The 22682-nt window shown below is 42.0% G+C and overlaps 1 protein-coding gene across 5 annotated transcripts in view; it reads left to right on the forward strand.

Annotated features, from left to right (window-relative positions):
* Positions 1–11533, forward strand: part of TBL1XR1 (TBL1X/Y related 1) — a 108625-nt gene extending 97092 nt beyond the window's left edge. For all 5 annotated transcript variants that reach the window (XM_063167286.1, XM_063167287.1, XM_063167291.1 and 2 more), the window contains 5 exons: positions 372–446; positions 2817–2944; positions 3132–3297; positions 4185–4286; positions 5999–11533. In XM_063167286.1, the coding sequence (XP_063023356.1) occupies positions 372–446; positions 2817–2944; positions 3132–3297; positions 4185–4286; positions 5999–6025 (498 nt within the window). In that variant the 3' untranslated portion in view covers positions 6026–11533. The remainder of the gene's footprint in view (positions 1–371; positions 447–2816; positions 2945–3131; positions 3298–4184; positions 4287–5998) is intronic.
* Positions 11534–22682: the final 11149 nt, after the last annotated feature.

Here is a 22682-nt window from a genome sequence, read left to right on the forward strand (position 1 = left end):
GCCAGTAGAGGCACACATAGGTAGTTGTGGTTAAGGTCCTATGGTAATCACAATGTCTGTGATTATCAGAACAATTCTCACCTCCATGTGCAGCTTATTTTACCAATGTCAGGATACAAGAGTGAGCTTTAGGAGAAGAAGCATGGTAACTTCAAAACTTTACCAGGTGGTGCACAAGAATGCATGGGAAATGTGATAAATGGATAGCAAAAAGCTGTTGTTATTGTAGGCAAAGCTGTGAATAAAAATTAAGTGTTCAAATCCTGACAATTATGCAAATACTCGTAACTGCTGTCCAGCTTTATCTTTTGTAAGTTATCATTTTGTAATGGAAGGGAGGACTCCAACTAACTCTCATTGTTCACTTTTAGAATGAAGTAAATGCAATCAAATGGGACCCAACTGGTAATCTGCTGGCATCCTGCTCTGATGACATGACTCTAAAGGTAATGGGAGTTGTGGGCTGGCCCTTGTCCCCTTGTCTTTGTAGGCTCTGGCATGCATTCCCATTAGCCTGGATATCCCAGCAATATCACTGTACTTGCTGTGTTGTCCTATATTTGTTCTTTTTTAATATAACAAGGTTAGGCAATCCTAGAAATCCTTGTTAATCAGGGCCAAGCTTTGGTCCAGAGGACTTGTTACAGGCTGCCAGCCTGAGACTTGGAGCATGATTTATTAGGTGCTTTTAGCTGTTCACAGCATCAGGTCATTAATCATTAAGCTGTCACGCTTGATGGTTGCTTTTGGTTAAAAGAGTAAAGTTGGAATGCATGTCAGGTAGCACATTCAGGAATGGGTGCCTTGCTCCTTTCCTGGTTTTCTTCTGCTTTCCCTTTCTTTCTAGTTAAAATCTTTGGCATGCTGTTTCTTCTGAGGCCATGTGCATTCCTGCATTTTTCCAGTTCATCAGGAGTCATTCTGCAGTTTTCAATCACACCTACACTTGTCCTCCAAGAGATTCACAGCTGTGTGCTTTCTTGTAGAACAGGGACAAACTTGTGAGTGCAGAGGACACTGCAGCTTACACATGTGGCTTCAGGGCACTCCCAACATCCTTACAAACCTGCCACCAGCAAAAATGAGATTGTTCATGCCTGACAGGCCTGTGCTGCTTCCATGGCACAGATGCTTTCCATTCCCTGGGACCTTAAGCACTGTGCTTGGTAGATTTTCAGGATACATTTTTTACATTGATAGCACTGTCCTGCTGGTAACCCTTGGGTCAGTAAATTCCATCCAGCTCACTGTTATTTAATCAGGGAATGGCTGAATGAGTGGCCACATATCCCTCCTGCTGGCACACAGTCAGGCTCTGGCAAGGGAAATCACCTTATCTAAATACAAACACTTAAGCATTAAAGCCTCCAGTCTAAAGCTGGATGTCTAGACATCTCCAGTCAGCCCTGTCTAGCACTGCTGAAGAGCAAGTTATCCTTTCCTAAGTTAAGTGTCTTAAGTCAAGTGTGCTGAGGAAACCCCTGAGAGCATCAGTTGTTTTCCACTGGCAGTGCATGGAGTCAGAATAGCCAGCTTAAGCCAGGTATCTAATACTTAAACAGCTGAAACTCCAGGGTGATGAATTCCAGTCTGGAGCCTGAGCTGCTGTTGCTGCTGCCCTCTCCAGGAGCAGAGGTGACAACTGGGAATGTGTCAGCATTTGTGGGATTCAGCAAATTAACTTCTTGGTGGCTGTTTCAAATGGAGCCCAGGCTGTTATTGTTTTGTTCAGGATTAGCTCAAAAGCCAAGTGCTGGAGGCCAAGTCTACACATCACTAATCACTTGTGGATCACTTACTTTTCAATGGCAGAAGGAATAAATACCAGGTTTGGAGGCACGTGGGAGGTGCCTAGGGATTTATTTACTAGGTGAGTTTCTTTCTACAGCTTAACATTCTCTAGGGCAGCTGATACAGACTCCTTCATCTATGCTAGTTTTGGGAAGAGAAGCTAGATTTTCATCCCATCAATTAAACTGGAAATACAATTTCAATTCTGTCTGCACATTGAAAATCAATTTCCTCTTCAGCAAAGCAGCAGTTCTGAAAAGCACCATTTGTTTACACATGCACCTCAATTGCAGCTTAAACATGCTCCTAGTAGCTTTTTCCAACAAAAAAGGAACTAAAAGCATTACTGAGACATTAAAAATAACATTCAGGTGGTTATCTACCATATAAAATTTCTGCCATATAAAAGCCTTCCCAAATCCCTTCTGTAGAAGCCACGGAAACTCTTAATAGAATAAAGTTATTTTGTTTGTTGAGTATGATCATACAGGAGTTGGAGTCCTCTAATGACCTCTGTGAAGTACTGAACACTGAAATCTGGCAATGCAAATACTAATTTGTCAGGAAAATGCCATAGTGGTATTTGTGCCTCTGGATTTGTATGAAAACAGAAAATTTCTCTACTATCCCTTTATTTCACTCAGTCTGTGTAGCAAGAAGTTCATTTAAAAATAGGATCGTGGTATTTTATCAACTCAGGCATGAACATTTACATACTGCTCTTCTCATTTCAGCATCTGCTCTCATCCCTGCACTTTTCAAGGGGTTTGCAGTTCACTCAGGCAGTTTGGTTTTTACAGGCAGCACCTTTATTATTCATTAGCCTCACTGGGGACTTAGAACACAAAGAATGAGAGGTCCTGGAATAAAACTTGGCATAATTACTCTAGAAACCTAGCAATCATAGCAAATGTTTTGAGTGGCCTAAAGATAACAGCCTGCAAATGATACAGAAGAAACATGTAAAACTATTTTAGTACGATGTTGTGCTAAATAATTTGTGTTTTCCTCCTTTTTTATCCTAGATCTGGAGTATGAAACAAGACAGTTGTGTCCATGATTTACAAGCACACAACAAAGAAATTTATACTATCAAATGGAGTCCTACAGGACCAGGAACAAATAATCCAAATGCCAATCTTATGTTAGCAAGGTACTATTTAATCCTGGTTTTAAATGCTTGTTAAACATTATTTTTTACCTCACTTTCTATAAATGTAAGTTCACAGAATATTTTGAAGTACATAAGATACTTTATCATATTTTATTTGTATTAACAACAAAAATATGTTGAATTGAGATATAATTAATCTGTTTGTTTTTTTTTTTTTCCTTGGCAGTGCATCCTTTGATTCTACTGTTAGGTTATGGGATGTAGACAGAGGAATTTGTATTCATACTCTGACAAAACATCAAGAACCTGTGTACAGTGTAGCTTTCAGTCCTGATGGCAGGTACCTGGCCAGTGGCTCCTTTGATAAATGTGTACACATCTGGAATACACAGGTATTGCTCTTGTCTGTGTTGAGAAGTTTGTGTTTTGGTCTTTTCCATCCTTCCAAACTTTGCTTATCCATCATACTTCAGCCACAAGAGCTTTATCATTGCTAACACATTGGTTTTCTCTTTGTTCTGAGATTATTTCTTTTAATGGCTGTACATTTAATTTCTCTCTTTGAATGGTTGTCTGTGGTGAAGTAATACTTGTCTTTACAATGTCTTAGCAAAAAAAACAAAAAGACAAAAAACCATGCCAGAAAGATCCAAACCAAAAACTGACACCAACAAAACCCCAAACAAAATTGAACAAAGTTTCTCCAAGAATATATTTCATCCAAAATTTGTCTTTGTTAACTGTGAACTTTAAATTCCTGATAAAACAGGGGCTTTTGTGAAAAATGATGACTGGGTCTAGACATGCTAATCTGATTGGCTGTTTCATTGAATTTCACTGACAAACGAGAATGCAAATTGAGGGAAGATAACGATGGCAAAGTATTTCTATGAAACTTTCTCAAAAAGGACACTATTACTTGTTTTGTATTTCTGGCAAAAAAAAAGGGCATGTTATGTTCAAAGTCTAAAGACCTTGTTGTCAGGCAGGATGCAATCTCTGGCTACTGAACATTGAGTATAAATTTCTGAAAGGCTCATTTTATCATTTTAGTAACTGGAAGTAGTTGTGAGCATCCCCAGTTTTGCCCATCAAACACAGGAGCTCAAGAGGCAATGGTTGTGCTGCTTTCTTTAACAGGGTGCTGAGACTGTCCACAAATCTCTTCTGGACCACTTTCCTCTGAGAATTTTAGCTTTTCAAAGCAGTGGGGGAATGTTACATGTACAAATTGTGCTTGATTTTGTTGTATTAATCACTCGCCTTGTCCCTTTTTTAGACAGGTGCCCTAGTTCACAGTTATCGGGGAACAGGAGGGATTTTTGAGGTTTGCTGGAATGCAGCAGGAGACAAAGTTGGAGCAAGTGCTTCAGATGGTTCAGTAAGTGTTGCTTGACTTGGTTGGTGTTCCAATAACAAACATCTTCTGGAAATCTTTTAACCAACAATGGAGACAAAATTTCCTTCTGTAGCTGAAGGTTGAATTCAGCCAGCTCAGCTGTAGTTTTCAACTGTAACCCTGCTGTGATATTTCAAGGAGAATATCTTTATTCCAGTCCAAAAACCTCAGAAGGTGGAGATATTTCCAATTTATATTTTCTTTTTACTTCTGGGGCTTACTGTGTCAGTGTGTTCAGTGTGGCTGGTTTGGAAACAAATTTGTTTTTCCTTCTCTGCCCTTTTCAAGGGAAGATGCTTAGTGTAGGTGATATTATTATAATGCATGACAGGAATAAAATACCTTCTGCATTACATTCAACAGCAAAACAAAGTGCAGATTTCCAAATGCTTGTAATTAAAAAGTTCCTAAAAATGTCAGCAGCTATATATAAATATCAGTCTGCTTACTTTGCTTAGGAAAAGCAGGGAATAAAATCATGTTTAACTAATCATTGATGCTCCCACTGTCATTTCACTGCAGGGTGTTGGAGCATCCCCTCCTGGCTGCTCTGACACTGCCCTGCAGAGAGCTGCAGTGGGGTGGGAATGTGCAGGGTCTCCATAAGGAGCACAGTCCCGGGGCTTTTGCTTGCCTCTGTCTCACCATGGTTGGCAAAGAAAGAGGAGAGCCTAAGGAAAAGCAAAATTAAAGTAAAGTAAGGCCGATAAGGGAATTGTGTTTAGAAGTGCTGTAGCTTCCTTTAACAAGCATCAGCAAAAAGCCATCCTGGCAGCTCAGTAGTGCAGAGTCTCAGGTGGCATCTTAGCACAGGTGCCAAAGCAATTCCCTCCTGAATGCTCCTTGCTGGTAAGTAATGCTGTTTTGTTAGAGTTCAAATCAAAAAATAGGAAGTTCTGGATTTTAAGAAGCCTGAATTCTAGAGAATTAATTTTGATTGCTCTTTATATAATTTTAGTCTTGTAAGTATAGACAATATCATAAAAAGATAAAAGCTCAAGGCATATCGTGAGCAGAAATTGATTATCACTCCCCCAGATGACCCTTTTTTATAAATGCTGTGTAACCTTTCCAGTCCTCCAATTAATTTGGCCCAAGAGGCTGATTGTACTTGGAATAGATTTGTTTTCATTTAGTTTCTGATATTTTAAAAAATGTTGGGCTTAATTTGTTCTATATTGTTCCCTAGCAAAAGCCCTTCTCCTCCACTCTGTTTTAAATGTGCTTGCACCTGGTGTTATCTTGTGTGTGGTTATTTTTTACTAATAGATTTCTATATCTGACAGACCTAGCAGCACTGGATCTGTCAGATATAAAAATCTAAGCACTACTTAGTGGAGATTTTGGGAAGACTAAAACTGGAATTTGTTCACCGTTAACTGTTTTTCTGATCTATTTTAGTACTTGTAAAAATATAAAATGAAATTAGAGTCAGTTCTCAGCCCCACAGTATTAAATAACAGACAAACAGCTTGCATAAAATGTTGTTGCTGCTCTGATTGTAATTCTGAAGGCAGCCGTGCCTTAGTTCATTAATGGCTCACCTGTTCACTTTGATATTATTTAATCATTGTTAATGGATCCAAGGTGAAGCTGCCAGACCCACGTGTCAGGTTTTGCTGTGATGCTCCCCCCAGAGCTGTGGGAGCCCGTGGTGCTGTGCAGCTGCTGCATGTGTGTCTCTCTCTTTGCAGGTTTGTGTACTAGACCTCCGGAAATAGCGCTCTTAGTTGGAAGCCATGGACCGACTATGAATGTGTACATAGCCAAAATGACTGTCCCTGACCCATGTACTGCTATAGTCCCAATCGAACCATGGCCAGTCCACTACAGCCAAATGTAAAAGAAATATATACATATACTGTATATATATAAAAAAAAAAAAAAAAAAAAAAAGGAGAAAAAAAAAAAAAAGAGGAGAAAGGAAAAAAAAAAAAAAATTTACACCCTGAAGAGGATGACAGAGTTTTGTCACAGCTTGTGAATCCTGTTCACCAAGTGCTGGAATCTGCTGTGCCCCAAAATAACATTTAAAGGTTTTTGGATATGAAAAACAGAAGAGAGCGAGAGAGAGAGAAATATACCATATACAAGAGCAGACCCATATACATACCAAAATCAGAAGATACTAATGGCAGCCTTCATTACCCCTTCCCCCATGAGATCCATTCTCACGTGGATTTGTGGGGTGTTTTTGTTTTCCTTCTCAGTAGTTGAGCAGTTTGTGTGTACAGAGAAAATGGACTTACAGAAATCTGCAGCAGTAGTTTTTTTTCCTGTGCTTTTAAACATTGGGTTTTCTGTTTTGTTTTGGTTAAGTTTACGGATGCATGAAGTAAGGGAGTGATTTAGTTCCTTGTTTATATTTTTTCACCTTGGAAAAAAAAGAAAAAGGCGTTTCTTTGAAACATGTTTTGATGCATTCTTTGAAGAGGTAGTTTGAACCTGATAATGTTTGTTACATTTTGTGGCTCCCAGAGCACAATTTTGTGAACAGAGGGAGGGTGGAAAAGGGGTTAGGGAGAGAGAAGAAAGGAAGAAATCCTTCTTTGCAGCGTGATATTCCACGTCCTTCTCATCTACAAAGCAGGATGGAAATGGGTATAATGCTATGTTTGATTTTCTGGTGACATGGCTGAAATGCAGTAATTTCTTATTTGGGACATAATTCTGCCAAAAGTAAGAATAGAAGGGCACAAGAACACAGGAAAAAGAAAACAAACAGGGATGCAAAAAAAAAAGGAGAAAAAAAATAAAGAGGAAAAATGCATCTTCTGTTGTTTTAAGACCATAGCTAAAATATGGTTAAATTGTGCACTATTGTGAAAAGGAGCAAAGTATAGCTGGGGGATTTTGTTTAAGAGGTTAAGATCTTTCTGGACAAGGGTTCATGCCACAGCTTCTTTGAGAGTTGCCCATCATTATTTGTAGGAGCTTAGATGTATAATTGTAACCAAACTCCAGTATTAAAAGTATTTCATGTAATTTTTCTTTATTAAAATAAAATCTTTGGCATATATTTGATAACACTGCCATTAAGAGGCAAAATGTTTACTACCTTAGATTTAAAAGAAAAAAGATCTTAAACAGAGGACTTGCTTCAAGTTTATTTTAATAGCAGTGATTCAGCTTATTTAAAAGATGAATACTTGCACTAATTCCCCTGCTGCTCCAGTCCTGCAGTTTATTGTATCTTGTGACTACATTTTTTTCCAAATATAGGGTAGATGTAAGCTGCTATTTTTTTAATAATCACTACTATATAGTGTCTTTTACTCTGTTTACAATATCAAGTATTTTTCTTACAATGACAGATGTATATGGCAAACCTTTTTCTGCTCATGTGATTAAAAGTATACTAATAGTGATTTTATTTGTAAATGATAGCATGAGGTTGTGTTTATGCGTATGTGTAGTCGAAAAGGTTGCATCATGTCTTGCATAAGATTCCAAGAGTGTAAATTTATAAAAAGAGAGGTTGTCAAATTTATGTCACAGACATTTTACTTAAGGAATGGTTTATATTACAGAGCTTTGCAAAGTTATCGGTTTTATAACACTATTTCAATCACAATTAATTTTGTGACTTATGATTGTTAGTCTCTAACCTATTTTTTTATTCATTTGGGGTTCTTTTTCCCCTGTCCAAGTTAAGTATAAATTCATTTAATTGAGATAATGCAGCTTTGACATTTAACCATTGTTCTTTAGGCATCGATTTCTGCTATTTCCATGAAATAAACATGACTTGAAGCAAGTCTGAGTTTGGCTAAGGTAGGGTAGCAATTTGCCAGTGGTTAAGACAAGTCAACAATAATACATGGTTTATATACAGCCCAGGATTATACTGCTATCATACACAGCATTTAAAACCAACACCAAGTCATATCCATAAAGACAGTTATCTGTGGTGGTTCTGTGCCAGCTATTTTTAGGGTTTTGGAACATATTGCAAATGTTTAGAGCAATTACCCTGTGAGTTACAATATGTAGGAAACCTAATATATTGAGTGTCTGGCACTTGAAATATTGCTTTTATTGCTGGAGGTCCATGACTGTGGCTGACCTCTGTCATTTAATGAAAAAAAATAAAAATAAAAATAAATTCTGTGCAATAATTTTAAACTGTGCTCCCAGGAATAGACACAAATGTTTTGAGTATGTTTAAGCTGCATTTTTCGTTTAGCAATGCATTTGTCAATTGCACTGAATTTAAATCTGAAAGTCAGAAGTGATTCTTGATAGTACTTTTGTATTTTAATATGGACAGTTTATTCATTTTCATAAAAGCTATTGGATGATTCTTTCAGCCAATCTAAACCGAATTGTGGTGGAATTCTGTGACATAGCTGCAAAATCACACAGCCATGTTTTAGGGTGTTGCCATTTTCCTCTTTCTCAATCATCAGCTGTTTTTTTGGTTGCAATTCTAGTTGCTTCAGCATAGCATCCCACACTCAGAAACAGAGAACACCAGAGCTGCAGCATGTCCAGGCAGGGCTGTCAGCAACGTTGGCTCCATGGGCTGGAGTGTGGGGCCAGGCCAGCGTCCCCGAGCCGAGGTGTCCCGCTGCCACGGGGCCAGGCCGTGTCCCCAGGCCAGGCCGTGTCCCCAGGCCAGGCAGGGTCCCCAGGCCGTGTCCCCAGGCCAGGCCGTGTCCCCAGGCCAGGCCGTGTCCCCAGGCCAGGCAGGGTCCCCAGGCCGTGTCCCCAGGCCAGGCCGTGTCCCCAGGCCAGGCCGTGTCCCCAGGCCAGGCAGGGTCCCCAGGCCGTGTCCTCAGGCCAGGCCGTGTCCCCAGGCCAGGCAGGGTCCCCAGGCCAGGCAGGGTCCCCAGGCCAGGCAGGGTCCCCAGGCCAGGCAGGGTCCCCAGGCCGTGTTCCCAGGCCCAGCTCTGGCCGTAGCTGTCCAGCTGTCATGCCACAGTGCTGCTCCTGCTCCCGCTCGCCCGGAGCCGCCGCGCGCCGCGTTCTGCCGCCCCGCCAACCAAAAAACCAGACAAAAACACCACAGAACCCTGACGTTAATCGCTGGTTTTTATAGCAGAAAGGCCTCGTGTTCCAGGGTGGGGTAGACTGTCCAGATCGCTCCTTTCAAAGGGGAAGCCAAATGGCAGCAAGGCCCTGACTTTGAGCATGCACGTACACGCTACACAGTCTTACAGATGGAGTCGTTCCTATTTTTATCAATTTAACATGATAACAGGCAAATATCCAAACAGAGGATAAAAGGAAGGGGAAAAGCTGGGCTCAGAATTAACAATGGGGTAAGAAATGAACTGCTCTTGAGTTTGCTGTCTTTCTGTGCATCCATCTCAGAATCCCGTTTGTCATTTTTGCATGACCAGATCCAGGTTTCTGTAGAGTTCGTCTTTTTCTATTTTTACTTCACCTTTTTCTGCATTTTTAAATTGATGTAAAGATTCCCAACCAGTGGACTTTTTAGTGTAGTTAAGAGAATATCTAGGTCTTCATAAAAGCTTTTTTAGACTCTTTGTAATGTTGATAAACTGAGTTTATTCTGGGACTACCATTGTGCAGGGTTATTTAGCATGTCTACTAGATGATTGGAAATCTTATATGAAACACTAAAAGTGCCTCTTTTTCTGGGTTGGGTGGAGGGGAGGTAGTAGTTACCAGAGTCAGAACGACATGGCATTTCGAAGCATGTTTCTTGATTTCGTGACACTTTAATGCATCTTGAGAGAAAGGCCAAAGATTTCTACCAATTTTAATTGATTTTCATTTTAGAAAGCACTCCTTTTTCCTTACACTGCTTACCTCATGCTGGGGCGTCTGATGGGGAATGTCCTTTGTGTTTAGGGAGAGCAGTGGGCGGCACAGGGCGGCCGTGCCGGTGTGCCAGCAGAGCCGCCTCAGCAGCTGACGCCTTTAATTCATTACAGGAGCTTCATTGCAAACTGCGGGGTTCAGCCTGTAAATACAAGGCTGTTCAGAGAAGAGGGCAGCCTTGGGATCTGATTTTTCCAATCTTTGCTCCCCCAGGAATCCCATTCTCTCAGTTCACCCTCGCCAGGCGAGCGCTGGCTGTGCCGAGCCCCGGTGTGGATAAAATGTGGATAAAATCAGCCTCATCCCCTCCGGCCGAGGGTCCCCAGTGCCCGTGGGGTTTTGCCAGAGCAGGGCCTGCTGGATTTAGCTCAGTTCCCTTTTTTGGCTGATGAGCAGGATAGCTCCTCCCTTCCCAAAGCCCTGTAGAGCCATTCCCCGGTGGGAGCATCCCACCCTCTCCAGACGCCTGAAGAAAGCAGAAGCAACATTGTGGCATGTTAGCAGCAAATGCGGCTTCGGGAGACAGCAGTCAATCTCCATCGAGATCCCTGACATTTTCCGTAGGGAGGGAGACATGGAGCAGTCTCACTTCTCCCTCTAGAGAAAGCTCTGAAATACCACGAGCTGTGAAAGTGTGACTGTCTTCACTGTCAGTCTGGTGGGAGGCAGACCAACCAGGAGAATCTGCCATTTCGAGTGGATTGCAGATTTAGTGTTAATAGTGCTTCAGATCAGTAGTTTTGAGTACATGATTCGCTTTCTCTGCCTTTGAGTTTGAAGCTTGACAATAACTTGAGGCATGTTTTTGTTTTGTTTTTGTTTTTTTTTTATTTTTAAATAATCATTCATTTTTACTTCATAATGTTTTTTGACATTTGTGGGTAAATACAAGAAAACAGTCTGCATGTTGTTGCTAGTCCAGTGTACTTTGCAATCTTGTCCTCAACAGACTGCAGTGTGCAGAACAGTAATTCTAGAATACAGAAGTAATTTTCTCTCTCTCCTGACATTGACATTGTAGTTGTAATGGTTTCATTTGGAGTTACAAATCCTTTGGGTCTAATTCTGTGAGCCTACCTATAGCACTGGATTAAAATGTCTTCATCATTTCTTCAGTTATCCAGTTAAACTACAACTGTTGTAAAAGTGTAAACCAGCCCATGACAGTTTTTTGTACTTGTTTAAAGGACTTTTATTGTTCAGTTTTCATGATTATTGTCTAAAGAAGACTGATATAGATGTTCTATACTGTCCTGGACCATGTTAATTACACTTTATGATGTATTTTGGTTCTACATCACAATGATTTGTCCCCAAGGCCCTTATATCCCTTCTAGGCACATTTTCTGTTGCAGTTTCCCTTTGCATTGTATTGCTTTGACAACTGTAATTTGAATCAGATCTGAAAGAGGTCCAGAATAAAATATATTTTGATATTACCTTGGCTGAATGTTATATACCAATAATTTTAGGTGCTTGGGATGGAAGATTTGCAGATCATTAGGCTGGGGAAGTGACAGACTGAAACACTATTTTTCCTATTTGGCTTGGCACATTTTCACATAAGACAAGGTGCAAACAGCAGCAGGAGCTAATGCAGTGTGTGGCTGCAGGATCTCCACCCTGTCCTGCTGTTCCATTTAGGGGAACTGAATTATTTTGTGCTTTACATGCTCCATCTTCCCCTCACCCCCACACCTGGGGAACAGAAGCCGATTCCAGGGGTCCTTGCAGCTGTGTGGAAGATTCTGGAGGCGTGGGAGCAGCTCCTCCCTGGTGATGGAATCTCACATTGGGGAGATCTGGTGGTGCAGAGTGACTCACTTTGGCTGTGCAGAGCATCCTCGTTTGTGTTACTGTATTGCAGATAAACGTGTGAAACCATTCAGATTCACGTGCGAAATAGCACACATCCATCATGCATATAATGATTTAATTCCTTTGGAATTGTGGATCGTGTCATTATCCAAGTGAGGGAACCTGGGCAGTTTCTTTTCAATGTGTCAATGTTTCTTTTCAATGTATCACCAATTTATGGTGAAATTGCTGCTTTTTCTTGTAGATTGCTGATTTGCTCTATATACAAAAGTAGTAGCTTTCTCAGTAATGCTATCTAATATTTTGAAACTTGCTGTTGAAAAGTGCCTGTAATGAATTGAAAACAGAGGAGGGAATCTGTTTTACAAGTGTAAAACCAGTCTTGCCTTCCCTTCACCTGGAATCTGAGCACATTGCAGGATTTCTGCATCACCTGGATTTTGAGGCAGCAATGTTGAAGCAGTTTCATGGTTCTGAGACAGAGTGTGAGCTGATATTTCATTAGTGCAAATGCAGGAACCACAGAGCAGTGTTTGTTGTGTACATGTTGCTCTCACATGGTAGTGATGGCCAGATCCATCCTGTGAAGAGGAGACAGCATTCCAGGTAGGTGCCTTATTTCACTGCTTCCCTTCCCTTCCCAAATCTTCCCTTTGGTCTTTAGTTACAGCCTGATTCTTACAACTCTGTAGGAGCTTGCAGTCTCAGGTATTCATAAAATCCATGTTCCCTACCTCACAGGGAAATGATTTAATGGAAGTCAGAGCAATATCTTTGGTTTGCTGATGTCAGCACAGGGCAGCTGTAATGGAATAATAATTTGGGAGGGATTTATTGATGATTCTGTAGAGAATGATGATGCCCCAGTTTGTATTTTGTCCTTAAGGAAAGCTGACCCAGGAGTTCTGCAGTGCAGAGGCTTTCTGGTTATCTGACTAACTGAAAATTGGTGCCATAAAGGCTTGGTTCAAGGATTAATAAAGACAGGTTTTTCTTAAGAGATGTCATATGAAGAGGTTCTGCTTCCAGATTAATTCTTCAGTTACTAAGTCAAGATTTTGGCTTAAAAAAATGTCAAGACATCTTGATAGAGGCTGAGTACTTTCAGCAGACTATTTTCTTTTTTTCTACAGAGTTTTTCAGACTTGTTCTAGATGCTGAGTGCCCTGATTTTAACCTTGAGAATGCTGTATTTTGAGCTCCCTGAGTTGCATGTTCTTGAACATTTTCAAGACTTCACTGGACTGGTGAGAGCTCAGACTGAGTGTTCTGCCTTCCCAATTAGAGAATCAAAGGGCCCAGCTCACAGTGATGCTGTTGGGAAATTCCCAATTATTTCAGTGCAAGCAGACCTAGGGCAGCGCTGCTGAAAAGAGATCTTGGTGGATGAAGGACTTTTATTCTAACATATCAAAAATCCATCCATTAAAGATCAAGTTTCCTGTGCTGAAGTGCTCATGCCACAAGCCTAAGGCACCTTTTGCTCCTTGTGTGTTGTCTCAGCCTTGATGGAAACCGTGACATCTGCAGGCTCCGTTTAGTTTAATTTGTGCCCTTTTCCTTGTTTCAAATGCTTTCTGCTGACAAGAATATCTGAAGGTTTGGGGCCTGCCTTAATAAATGCCAGGCAGAGGGGCACATCTGGGGCTTGTGTCACATGGAATGGCTGGGGGGTCCCCAAAGCTGCCCTGGGTCCCCACAGCCTCTTTCTTGCTCAGGGAGTTGTGCTGAGCATCATTTGCAGTTCCTGCAGCCACTTGGGGCACAGTGTCTGCTGGCTGTTGCACTTGGGCTGCACTGGGGCTCTCTGCTTTATAAATATGGAAAAAGTCCTTTTTTTATGACACAGTAATCATGTATTCATATTACTTGGGAGCCACAGTAATTTTAACATATATCCCTTAATTTCTCAAAAATTATTCGTTTTTAAAGTAGCAAATTCCCACCACAGGACAATAGTGAAGAATTGCACTTAGTTTACTTCTTAAATAGTTACTTGGAGGTTTTGCAGTTCTTTCCCTTTCTGTGACTGCAGTCCATCTGTCTTCAGCTTGCTTGAACACTGCAGAAAAGCCAGGTGCTGATTAGGTGGATGGGAACAAACTGCTTTCTAGCAGTGAGTAATTTGAAGCCAGGAGCCAATTCCCAAGATACAGAGGTAGGAGTTTGTGTAGTTGCAGTTCTGTTGTTTACCATCTCATGCTCAGATTGGTAAAACTTGCTGTGTGTGCTGAATTAAATATTCTATTATTTTATCCTATTTATTTCTATCCAGTTCCTGCAGCTAATTCTATGGGAAAATCATTCAATATCGTTTTCATAAGGAACAAATTATAACTTTGCCCTGTGTGTTGTTCAAGCAGGAAATTCTCCAATAATTCTTGGAAATGTCAGCTGTATAGAGATGTAGTTTGGTGCTGCTGTCTGGACAGTGATTGATCTCCAATTTGGGGCTTTAGGTATATGATTTCTAACCTTGGGCATTCAAGAGCAAAATACTTGTTGACCCATTTATTTATTTATCTCCTGGCTTATTGCTGTTTGCTTGGCTGGGTGGATAAATTGACTCAGTGTTTCCATCAAAGGCTTTTCTAGTTGCAGGTAAATGGTGCCTCTGAACTGGACAATAAGAAACAATCAGGATGAGAACTCTGTGCCCATAGTGCTCTGTTAGTTTGAAATCAGCGCATTGTGGCTTTCTTTGCATTTGCAGCTGGATCACTTTTTACATGGATATAGGAATTCCAGGAGTTCTGTCCAGCTTTTCTGCCATTTTATTCCACTTTCTCTGTGAGGACTTGTAAATGAGCAGAATAAAGGGGAATACTTTTGCTTTTGGAGTTTCTGTTTGAAAATAACAGGAGTCACCAAGGGATGAGGAAGGTGGGGAGAAATGTCTGGGGCTGTAGGTGAGGAAGGGCAGGGGGAATTGCTCATGCCTGGTCCTGCCAGGCTGCTCTCCAAGGCTTTCCTGTTGAAAATACTGCATAACCTTAATGGTAAAACACTTTCCTCTCTAACCTGAATCTTCTGTGCAATCAAAAATGTAGCATTTTGTCCACCCTGAATGTGAGGGGGCAAGAAAGCTATTTATTGTCCACAGCAGCCTTCTGTGTCTTTGAAATCTGTTGTGTCTTTTCTTCTTTAAGCTGAACCATCCTCAGAGTGTCTTAATCAATTTATCAACACCAGCTGCTCGCCTTGACAGACAATCTAATGAATACTGAAATAAGAATTTTGTTTATAAGAAATACGATCTCTGAAACAAGGAAGGGAGAAACAGAAAACAAAATATGATTTCTGGTTTTGCAATTCTGCTATATTAACTGTTGAGAAGTAGCTCAGTATTTTATAGCAATTTATAATTTTTGCTTGGCTAATGTCCCAGCAATGAGCCTCCTGGTTTCTGGAAGTTTTACATAAACACCTTTTTTTCCCTTCTGCAACCTTTGTGTTCCCCTTTCGTGGTTTTTGGCTAGTGACAGATTTTTGTCCAAGGCTGCCCAGCAGGTCTGTGTCAAAGCTAGGAATTAAACTCAAAATTTCCCCCAGAATAGGACAGAGGACCAGGCTGAGGCTGTATCTGCCCATGGCTTCCACCTGGGAGCCTGCTGCCAAACCAGCACTGTGACAGAAATGTTCCAGAAACCGTGAGAGTGGAGAAGGGCCCCTGGGAAGCAGGGCCTGAAACAAAACAGAAAAGTGAATTCAGGAAATGCTCCAGTGATACATTAAGACGTTGGTAATAGTTACAAAGAAGAGAGAAAAAATGTTAACTGCTATATATTAAACATGCTTTCAGCAGTAAATGCTTTTTAATATGATAAAAATGTATTTCAGACAGGGCTGCTTCTGTCTCATGGAGACCCACATATTTCTGGTTTCTGACCACTGTCTTAAGAAGGACTTGTCCTAAGTAGACCATAGTCATAAGGATTCAACAACAACCAAATCTATTGTGAATAAACAGCTTTAAACACACGCTGTGTCTTAGAACTGAAAAACCCCAGGCACCTGCAGACTAAGTAGAGGCCATTGCTCAGCTGAGACTGCTGCTGCCATGGGGAGTGTGGAGAAAATGCACCTCCTTTTACAGCCCTGTTTGAGAGAGGGGTTTCAAGGATGCAGCAGTCCCAGTGGTGATAGAGAGGGTTGGTGTGTGCTGTATTTCCAGCTGCTTCCACATCCCCAGGAGAAGTGGAAGCCAGAAGAGGAGATTTTATTAGCACGGGCTCACATATCATGGCACATGTTCATTAACATTAAGAAATTCCCTGCTGCTGAGCAGGAAGGATGTGCTGTTTTCCCATTTCTGCCTCTCCTCTCTTTTCCAACACTTGCAGTTCCAGCTGGGGTGGCTGCAGCAGTGCTTGGTTCACGGTAAGCTGTGAGATTTTGGGTTTGTTTCCTTCTCCCATGGTTGGGGCAGAGCTGTAAGTGCTTTGTGCAGGTTCCTGAGCAGTCCCAGTCTGTTGTGAGCAGGAGCACCCAGCAGAGCCCAGGAGTGCTGCTGCCCCAGCAGGACCCACCATGTACTGAGGGCTGTTTCCAGAAACACAAAATGCAGCTTGATCTGGACTAATAGGCTGGATTTGAAGTGTCAGGGTGTGGGTGAGTGACTCATTAAAGTATCCTGGCAGCTCTTCTGACCTGCAGTGATGCTGCTTGTGCAGAGCTATCCCGTGTGGGTGAGTGTGGGCAATGTGCTGCTGCCACTGCTCCTGTGATCTGAACTGAGCTGCAAATGGGCAACGCAGAACTGCTTTGCAATGGGAGCAAGTGTAGTCAGGCAGATTCAGAGCTGAAGTGGTGTGATTGTGATTATTTCCCATTTCCTGCAAGCCAATTTGCTTCACTTCCAGCCTGCCTTCCCCTCCGTACAAAGCAGCAGCCAGAGGAGTCATTAAAACAAAGCTCAGATCCCAAGATTGCCTCTAATTCAGATCCTAAAGTGATGGAAAAATGTGTGGTTTCAAGAGAAAGCATGTGCAAGTACCAAACCTCCCCCAACTGCAGAGATGTGTGTCTGTTCAAACCAGCCCCTCTGTGCTTTAGAGGAAACAATTTACTACTTAAGTAAATAAACACAGCTGTTAAGAAGTTAGGATTAGACTGTCAGATTCCTCATCCCTGGGTAAATGATGGTGTGCAGGCCCTCCCTGTCTGCAGAAGGGAAGATGGAGCACGCCTCAAGGGTGGAAAAAAGGAGATTACAAGGCAGATAAAAGAGCTGGTGCATTGGGACCATGATCCTTCTAGCTGAAGGGTGGATGAGTGCTCTTCCACAAAGAATTACAGCATGTGCAGGTGTCTGTGTGGGGGATGCAGGGGAAGGTGAGGATTTCAGGGAGAGTACCAGGCTGTCAGCTTTGCAGAACAACAGGGGAACTTCCACAGGCACAGCTGGGTGTTGGAGCTGGCTGCTGTGCACTTCCAGGCCTTCCTGTTGTTTCCTTGCATCATTTATCCTGCAGGAGTGCTGGCTCTTCCCTGAGGCACAGTCTGTGGCCATCAGTGCAGGATTTAATGGCATTAACAGCAGAGCAGCCTCTGACAGCAGCAGGGAGGGGGATTTCAGCAATGCTCTGTTTTGCCTTTCTCACCCATAAATGTCATACCCCAGGAAGGTGGAAGGATTTTTCCCTCTTGGATTTACAGATACTTCTAGGGTGGCTGACCTTAAATTCAGCGGCCAAATCTCTGGGAAACTTAGTACAAAAACCCCAACTCCCATCTCTGTGACTTTGGCTTTAAACATTGATTACATTTGGTGTAACCTCAGACAGGGGTTGCATGAAAATCCACTGCTTTTCTGTCATTTTTGGTGCTGTCCTGTTAAACTGTGCTGCACCTTTTCCTGGTGCCAATGCCATGGTTGAAGTGCATGTTTTAGGTTTTGTTTCATTTATTTTTTATCAGCCCAAGAGATTTGCAGGTGTCAGGAGCTGCCTGGGAGCCTGGTTGTGATGGTGTTCTCAGGGATCTCAGGCTGAGGGAAGAGAGGAGGATCTGACTCCATGTTTCAGAAGGCTTGATTTATTATTTTATGATATATATTACATTAAAACTATACTAAAAGAATAGAAGAAAGGATTTCCTCAGAAGGCTAGCTAAGAATAGAATAGCAAAGAATGATAACAAAGGTTTGTGTCTCGGCTCTGTGTCCGAGCCTGCTGTCTGTGATTGGCCATTAATTACAAACATCCAACATGGGCCAATCACAGATGCCCCTGTTGCATTCCACAGCAGCAGATAACCATTGTTTACCTTTTGTTCCTGAGGCCTCTCAGCTTCTCAGGAGGAAAAATCCTAAGGAAAGGATTTTCCATAAAAGATGTCTGCGACACCTGGTGCCTTCCTCCTCGCTCCCTGCTCTGTTGATTTTCCTGTTCGCTGCCTCTCCCTGCACCCTTCACCAGCTCTATTCCTCCCTGGCCTGTTTCTGTTCCTGCATCTTCTGCTGGTTTCACTCAGCTGCTGAGTCAGGGATTCCCTTTCCCAGGTGCCTCAGGAGGTGACATTTCCGTGCAGGTCATCACTAGCCCCCATCCCAGGGCTCCCTGGCAGCTGAATGGATCAGGGGCTCTGGTTTTGGAAACAGCAGTGGCTCAGCCCAGCCAACAGGTCTTGCTTCAAAGTCATTCCTTGCCTTTTTCCCTTGAAGGAAGATGTGGTGAGGGTGTTGAGATTTTGATGTTACCTACTAAATTATGCTTAGTTTCTCATTTTTTAATAATATATATCCATATAGAAGTGCACAGGATGAGCATCCATGCTTAATAGCAATTTAAAAACCACAGTGCTCAGGTGATTTATCTAAGTGATGCACATTGGATGTTTTTGAGATGCAAGCTGTCTGAGAAAATGAGGTTTTTCTGTTTCACTAGAAAATGCAGTAGTTACTTATTTGGCTTAATTATTCCATATGTTAATGCCTTGCTGCTCCTGCAGCTGCTGGCAGAGAAAGGCTCCTTTCAGGCAGTGCTGTGCATACTAATGAATGCCAAGGTTTGTTTTCCTGGCTTCTACACTTGTGATGCCCCTCCATCCAGCTGTGGGTGGCCCTGGATAGCTACAGCAGAGAACCCTGTACTCAGTGGAAACAAAATCTGTTGATGACAAACAAGTTTCCTGTTATGATAAGGACTGATGTGAATTCAGTGTGTGCTGGGAAGACAACCATGGGACTTGGAGAAATCAGATGTGCCTTCAAAAAGCATGGGAGAAATGCTTGAGGGAGTTGATTTCATTTTTTAGTTGTTGTCATTAAAAAATGTCTCCAGGAGGTTCATCTCTTTTTTTCTTCTGCCACTTTCTGGTGCCTTACAGCTCCAGGAGTCCTGGACATGGGTTATCCCTGTAGGACTCATGAATCCACAGCTCTTTTAACCCTGTCTCTGTTACAGACACGGGCCTTGACTGCAACACTTGGCTCACTTCTGTTTCTGTTACATTTACAGCCCCATCCCTGTGCCTAATATCTGCCTGAGAGGCTATTTCTGCTTTATGTCCATTTGTGGTGTTATTTACAGTGGAGCTGCCAGTGCATTCACTGCCCAAAACACCAGCAGAGTTTAACAGGTGTCTCTTTGCCAGCTGGTGCAGAATCCTTGGAATCAATCTGTGGCTCTGCTCATCCAGCAGGAGCCCAGGGCTGTGCCTGCCCTGGCACACACAGACCAGCTCCTCTCCTCTGGCTGGGCCCCTTGGGCCTCATTTCGGGGATGTTGGCCTTTAAAAGCAAAGTACAACATAAATAAATTTGAAAAAAGGAAAGAGGGGGAGGGAAGAGAGAGAGGAAACAAGCCAGTCTCTGCTCCTGCTTCTTCCCAAGCCATATCCAGCCCTCACACATCCTGCACAGCTCTTCAGGTCTGTGTAATTGCCTGGCAGGGCTGTGTACTGTGCTCTCCCTTCTCTGTGCTGAGAGAAAGCTGCTGAGCCCATGTTCCTTTTGAAAATAACAGTAATAAAGGAGGCTTTAAAGGAAAAGATGCTGTCCCCTGCAGAGTGCGCTTGCTTGGACAGTTTGATGTCCTATTTTTATTATAAATATAATTGAATTTCCAATAGTTACACACAAACAACTGTCGTTGGGGAATAAAAAGAAGAGCTGTATGCTAATCGAAAGATCCCATAATTACACAATCTTCAAATTAATTAACGAGCCAAAGGCAGCCAAACATTAGCATTTAGAAAGTGCTTTGCTGCATTAGCCACTAATGAGTTCATTTAAATCCATCATGCAACCCCTTTTGGAAAGCATGAGCCATATTTAATCATATTCAATCAGATTTAATAATGGAATTCCTAACACGAGGCATTGTTGATTGTGAAATTACCATAGAATTTTATTTGTTAAATACAGGGGATAAAACACAGGTATTTATTGTTGGGCAAATTGTACCTTGAGAGAATTGTGAGGAAAAAAATATGCATAGATTCAGGTAAATATATTCTTAATGTGAGAAGAGGCAAAGGATTTTGTTTTGTGTTTTTTGGGGGTTGGGGGGGAGTGGTCAATGATGGGTTGGTTTTTTATTATTATTATTTGTTGGTTTTGTTAAAATTAAATGAAAAGAAATTAAGTAACTTTTGAGAAATTAATCAGTAGTTTCCCAAATATACTTGGGAATTCCATGATAAAATATTTTTGCTTGAACTACTTGCTGGTTTCAGCCTAGGCAATTATGGCACAGCTCTGCTCCCCTTTCTGTTCCTTTAGAGCTGAGATAACACAAAAGGAGCCACAAGAGCTTCTCTGCATTTAAATCAGAGCAACTGAGGTGAAACCTCCATTCCTGCCTTTTCACAGACAGTCTAATTTCTGGTCCCATTGAAGGCACCAGGGCTTTGTCACTGGGCTTAATAGAGCAGATAAATCACCATCAGCTCAGACAGGAGACTTCTTCCACCAAAGTCAGGGCACTTACGAAACTCAAGACACTCCTTTGAATAAAATATATTTCACTGCAAAGCCTTTTGTTGAAGGTTTCAGCCAGATAGAGCTGTTTCCATGGGAAATTTCAACCCAACAGATCCTTGAATTCTAGGCTACACAAGTAAAAGCCAAAGGTTGGGTTGCCCATGTGGCAGATCAGAGAGGCACCACTAGAGAGCTGTCCTAGGATAGAGGCTGTTCTAGCATGGGATTCTGCCTTTTTTTTCATTAGAGGCCTTGACATGGCTCAGTTTTGTTCCCAAATCTTGAATTTTCCTGAGTGTTTGGTCCCCAGGGCAGGAGAAGGCCCTGGAGATCAGCAGTGGCCCAGCACCATCCTGGCGTGGCGCCACTGCTGATGGGGATCTCACAAGAGGAACAGGCAAGGCAAAAAGGCCCTGGACTCTCCAGGGAATCGTTCATATCCTTGTCCTTGGGGCAGGTTTATTAGAAATAGAGGAAAAACCAGAGGCTGAGATCAGAACAATCCCTGGCTGGAGTTTCCTGGCTCTCTGCAGGTGTGGGAGAGGAACCTGGATGCTCCCTCTAAGCTTCCCTTGGGATCTGTGCAGCACCTGGAGCTGTGTCCCTCTGTCCCTCTGTCCCTCTGCTGCCTGCTGTTCTCCAGGGGATCCTGCTGCCCTGCCTGCTCACCACGTGCTGGGAGTGAGGATCTAGCAGCGTGGAGGTCAGATGTTCTTCTTTTTTATTGAACAAACAAATCTCTGATATTGTATTAGAAACTGAGAAGCTTTCAGTCTTTGGGTCTTGGAGCAGTAGTGGTTTCATTTTCTTTCTGAAAAGTTGGATAGTCCAGAAAAAAAAATTAATCCTCTCCTCAAATGAAAAGGACTTATTTGAAAACACCTTTAGTAACAAGTCAATTTCTCCTTGATTTCCTCATAAGCTTCTCTGTTCTACCCCTTATCCAGTGTTGCTGCTTCAAATTCAGCTTTTCAGCTTTGTGACCTGGGTCAGAAAGAAAGGGATTAACTCATTAACCACCCATAAACACCAATAAAACTGCTCTGAGGATGTCTAAGAACCTCAGCAGCAGTAACATGCCCTGCAGTGAGTGTGCAGGTGAAGGGATTAAATGCCAAAGGAAGTCACCCTTTTATCAAATATGTTCACAATCATTCCTTACAAACATCACTGTGCCTTCAGTGGATGATGGAGTAGCACTTTGTGTCTGTCCCACAGCTCAGCAGAAACCCAAGAATCCCAATTCCCAATCCCTTGGTGTAATTACAAAACTTTCCTTAGTGAAATGTTAGTTGTAGGAGTTGCTTCTTTGCATCCCAATGCATAAATATCCACCATTAATAGCAGCATAATGGAATAAATTTGCCAGGTCTCATGAAAATACATTGACTGAAACATTTGATTAGGACAAGTTTAAGACTTCAGAGGATGCCTTCAGCTGCTTGTAAAGGTAAAAGCAATCATAAAAACTAAGTGACTCAGTTAGAAGCTGTATTCTTAGGTTTTTAAATGCACATTCCCTCTAATTACCAAGTAGTTCTCGATGCAATGCACTTTACAAGTAACAGGACAAAGTTTCAGAGCATTGTGTTTTTGCAAGTTGAAAGCCATTAACATTTTAGAACTTAGTAACAAAGGGAAAATTGCACTGGGAGAAGGAGTGATTTTCTGTGAGTGTACTTAAACCCGTGCCAGCCAACCCGTGGGTGTTCATTTTTCATTTAAGAAGTGTTTATTTTCCCTTAAATCAATCAAAAATGCATTCAGGTTGAGCTAAATGCAGTCCCTTGCATCCAAAGTGCCTCAATCCTCTGGCTGTTGTGCTGCCTTAACTTCAGGGTTTC

This window comes from Melospiza melodia, chromosome 12 (assembly GCF_035770615.1).
Source record: "Melospiza melodia melodia isolate bMelMel2 chromosome 12, bMelMel2.pri, whole genome shotgun sequence".
NCBI classification, from domain to species: Eukaryota; Metazoa; Chordata; class Aves; order Passeriformes; family Passerellidae; genus Melospiza; species Melospiza melodia.